At 59.6% G+C, this 4,658-nt stretch overlaps 1 protein-coding gene across 1 annotated transcript; it reads right to left on the reverse strand.

The window, feature by feature from the left end:
* Positions 1-2,063: 2,063 nt before the first annotated feature.
* Positions 2,064-4,073, reverse strand: LOC128675611 (uncharacterized). Its single transcript, XM_053755130.1, has one exon. It carries the CDS (start codon positions 4,071-4,073, stop codon positions 2,064-2,066), a length of 2,010 nt encoding a protein of 669 aa, XP_053611105.1.
* Positions 4,074-4,658: the final 585 nt, after the last annotated feature.

Consider the following 4,658-nt stretch of genomic DNA (forward strand, 5'->3'; position numbering starts at 1 on the left):
GACCGCTGCGGCCCTAAGGGTGCTCTCCAATTGCTCCCCCCGGACAGCCACCATTGTGTCATCTGCATAGCAGATGACTATTGTCCGGGGGAGTAGGGCCGCGCGGATGGCCCAGTCGAAACCGACGTTCCACAACAGGGGGCCTAATACCGACCCCTGGGGAACGCCACAGGTCATCGCCCTCGCTCTCTGCCCATCCCTGTCCTCGTAGAGCACCACCCTTCCTGATAGGTAGTGCCCCACGAGGTTCCTTAGATAGAGGGGCACTCCGTGATACCGGAGCGCCTCCTCTATCACTTCGTAAGGGAGGGAGCCGAAGGCGTTTGCTATATCAAGTGACACGCCAACGGCCCCTCCTCCTTCCTCAATTGCTTCCTCCGAGAACGTCCTCAAGGCCCCGATGGCATCAATGGTGGACCGCCCTTTTCTGAAGCCGTATTGGCAGTCCGACACATTGGGCCCCACGTTGTCCAGATGCTGGACGATTCGGGCTGCGACAATGCGCTCCAGCAGCTTCCCCGTCTCGTCCAGCATCAGGAGGGGCCTCCACCCCGAAGGAGAGTCCTCAGGCCGGCCTTCTTTCCTTATAAGGACTAGCCGGCCTTCTTTCCACGGCTTTGGGAACCGCCCCGTCGACAAGCAGTCGTCGAACAGTTCTCTAAGGCGGCTCCCAATGTGTTTCGCCGCCACCGGGAGTATCTGACCAGGGACTCCGTCCGGACCAGGGGCCTTTCTACGGCCCTCCAGTCGCTTTAGTCCCCAGTCAAATTCCTCATCCGTCACCGGTGGCACGCTCGCCGTGGTGGACTCCCGCTCAGGGGCCGACATCCTCGGAGGAACAAACTCTTCAGCCGTCGGGAACAGGCCTTCCACAATCCGTTTGAGGAGATCCGGTTCTATGGAGGCCGTGGGGGGGGCGTATCGCAGTTTATTACGTACGGTCCTGTATGGCCTCCCCCATGGGTCCCTGTCGAGCGTGGCCAAGAACTCCTTGAAGGCGTTGTCCTTGGCCTTGGCTATCGCAGTCGACAGGGTCCTTTTGGCCTCCTGGAGAGCGAGGTGCAATCGCGCCTCCTCTCCGTCCACAACATTACGCCGCCGCCTGCAACGTGTATATTCACGACGGGCTTGGTTACTGGCGGATCGGAGTGCGGCGATTTCCTCCGACCACCAGTGAACCGCCGTTTTTGCAGGCAGCGGCCCGGACCTCCTCATCGAGGCGTCGCATATGCGCGTGAGCGACGCCCGAAGGCCTGTTGCCCTCTCATCCACACCAAGGGACCGGCTTGGTGTGGGTCTCGCCCATGCTTCGGTCATGGCTGCCTCTTCAGCCAGGTCCCTGTCGAGGCTAGTCAGACTCCATCTTGGGAACCTCCGGGCCCGCCCCCTCAAGCCCTGTACGGGCCGCTGGGGCCTGTTGGAGACCCCCATCCGGATGTACCGGTGATCTGAGAGGGTCTCCACGTCCTCCAGGACACGCCAATCTACAACGCGTGCGGCAATGACGGGACTCGCAAGGGATATGTCGACAATCGACGCCCCGTTCCGCCGCACGCATGTATCAACGTTGCCCCGGTTCAGGACTTCAAGCCCCGCGCCCACAGCCCAATCGTACAGGGCCTCCCCCCTCGGGTCGTCGACGGGAGAACCCCATGCCGAGTGCTTAGCATTGAGGTCTCCCATCAGTAGCACCGGTGCTGGTGCCGCTCTCCCAATTACCTCACCCACTCTCTCGAGAAAATCCTCAAAGGCACGCAGCGGCCTATTGGGGGAGAAGTATGCCGCGACTATGACAAACTCTCCCCATCTTGCCGCCGCGTAACCCGGGCCACTGTCGATTCTCGAGAGAGGCGGGCGATCCCCAGTTCGGGGAGAGGTGATTGCCACCAGCCCGTCCGCATCTCCAACCCATGTAGGAAGGGGGGGGACACAATACGGTTCCACCACGACGGCAGCACCAATAGACCACTCCGCCACGTGCTGGACTAGCAGGTCCTGTGCACGGGCGCAGTGGTTGACGTTGGCCTGCAGCACCTCAGCCTGTTGCGCAGACCCGTCTGTCATTAGTGCTCCATCGTGGTGCCCTCGGAGGCTCCCCTCTTAGGAGGGGCCAGTTTGCCCCGCGTGCGCGGGGGATTGCACGATGGGCCGCCCATTGTGTGTTTGGCGGCCAACTTGTGCGCATAACACACCGCACACCAGGGTTCACCGGCCCCGCACTCTGAAGAAGTATGCCCAGATTTGCCACAGCGATGGCATAACTCCGATCTGTCCACCGGGGACGGACAGAGGGCTCTGGTGTGGCCTATGCCCATGCACCGGTAGCACCGCATGGGCAGGGCCTCCAGCCCCCTGACCTTGGCAGCTGTCCAACCGACAAGAAGGCGCCCCTCGTCTATTAGGGCGTTGGCAGCCGCCACAGGGCAGGTGATGATTACCGCCGCCGTCATATCCGGCGCTATGCGGATGTTTCCCACCCTGACCTGTCCCGGTGGACATTTTCCCGCCCTCGCTGTGGCCTCTTTTAGGGCCTCTGGCGTCACTCCCTCATCGAGTCCAGAGACCCTTATTTGCGCCGCCTTGAAGGGCCTTGTGACCTCCGCCTCAGTCCCTATGACCTCCCGGAGCTTCTCTGCGAGGCTGTCCGCCGCAGCCCCACTGTCAGCCCCGGGTATCTCGATGATGCGGGCCCCCGTTGCCGTTCCACGCACAGCCGACACGTGATCCACCCCAATCGACGAAAGGTCGATAGTGGTGGCCCTCGATATTACCGTGCGGTAATCCAGTTTGGATTCCGGCTTGAGGGTCACCACTACCGCCGAAGTCTTGGGTGCGGTGAATTTCACTTTTTTGGGCGGCTGTGCGCTCGCCTTGGGGGCCTTCACAGGGGTAGGCTCCTGCTGGGCAGAAGGGGAGGGTTTGTTCCCCTTCTTTTTCCCCCTCCTAACCACCTCGGCCCACCCCTGTTCGCCTTCATGGGGCGGAGGCACTTCGGCAGGTGTTTCGATGGGTACCTGGGCCTGTACGGTCCCTTGTTTGGGCTGCTTTTTGCCTGCGACAGCTTTGGGTGCAGGCCCAGGTCGAGCTGGGGGCATGAGGGTGGCCCCCGCTACAGCACCAGCATAATTTCGCCCTGTTTTTGAGGCCAGTGTTTCGGCCTCCTTCCTCTTCGCGTCAGCTGCGAGTGGCGGCCGAACGATGGGCTCCGGGGCCAGGATGCCCCTTTTCTCCGCCTCTTTGAGGCGGTCGTTTACCATTCCCCCCAACTTGAGGAACATGTTCCTCTCAAAGGACTCCTTCCATTCGGAGAGGAGTCCCCTGATGTCCTCAAGAGAGGGGGCATTTGCCGCTGTTTGGGCCTCTGTCGGCGCCGGAGTCACCCGTTCGGCAAAGGCTGTGCGGAGGGCCTTTGTCTCTTGTTGGAGGAGCGAAAGCTGCTCCCGCATTCTCTTGTTGTCCGCTCTGAGTATGCGGACAGCTTCCGACTCCTCACACTGGGCCTCAATTTTCCCAGCCGCCACAATAATATCATGGCAGGCCTCATTCATGGCCCGCCATGCAGTCCCTTTCAAATTGCCGGATTTTCCGGCCTCCGCCAAAACTCTCTGGGCAGCAGCCCTCACGACCTCGAGGTGCTCATCCACCAAGCACCTCTTACTGGTCTGCTCCGTACCCTTCAAGTAGCTGCTAGTACCAGCCCTCTCTAACTCCCGCTCGAACTGGGCATAGTCCGCCGAGAGATCGCGGAGCCTTTCCCTCGCCTCGGCCGTCCCAGAATACGAGCCCCGACGAGCAGCCCGGCCCCTCGTGACGGAGGAAAGCTTGTTGGAAGCCCTTTCGGCCTCCTCAACATCCTCCGAAGCTTTCCTTTTTGGGGCTTGACCCCGCTTCTCCCCGCCCAACTTGATCTCCGGAAGATCGATTGACCCGTCCGAGTCGCCGTCCGAGAAGTACAGCGACTCCGACCGGCTGATCGTCTTCTCACCCACGTCCTCATTAACCCCCCCGGTTGATCTCTTCCCCCTTGGGGTCAGAGATCTTCCCCTCGAAGATTTGGCCACGTTCCTACCCATATTGGGCCGGGAAGTGACCACGCCAGAAATAGATCGCCCCAAATGGGGCAAAACAAATCACAGTCTACAGACAGAGGGCAGAAATTGGCCTCTGCCTGGCTATAAGAACGCACCAGCGATCCAATAGCTTTGGTCAGATACAACTGACCAACAATAGGATCTTGTCAGTGCCTCAACTCAACAAGGAGCCAAGACACTGAACCGTCAAAACAAATAAAAACCAATAGAGGACGTCGAATTCGCCCTTAGCGCCGATTAATAACCAGAGTACTTCAGTTAGCACACTACACCTCAGTTGAGCACACTACACCTCAGTTAGCACACTACACCTCAGTTAGCACACTACACCTCAGTTAGCACACTACACCTCAGTTAGCACACTACACCTCAGTTAGCACACTACACCTCAGTTAGCACACTACACCCTCAGTTAGCACACTACACCCCTCAGTTAGCACACTACACCCTCAGTTAGCACACTACACCCCTCAGTTAGCACACTACACCCCTCAGTTAGCACACTACACCCCTCAGTTAGCACACTACACGAACCTAACCTAACCTAACCTAACCTAACCTAACCTA

This window comes from Plodia interpunctella, chromosome 14, assembly GCF_027563975.2.
Source record: "Plodia interpunctella isolate USDA-ARS_2022_Savannah chromosome 14, ilPloInte3.2, whole genome shotgun sequence".
NCBI lineage: Eukaryota > Metazoa > Arthropoda > Insecta > Lepidoptera > Pyralidae > Plodia > Plodia interpunctella.

Excerpts from the sequence above, each read along its gene's own strand:
- LOC128675611 (XM_053755130.1), bottom strand. The coding sequence starts at position 4,073 with ATGGGTAGGAACGTGGCCAAATCTTCGAGGGGAAGATCTCTGACCCCA.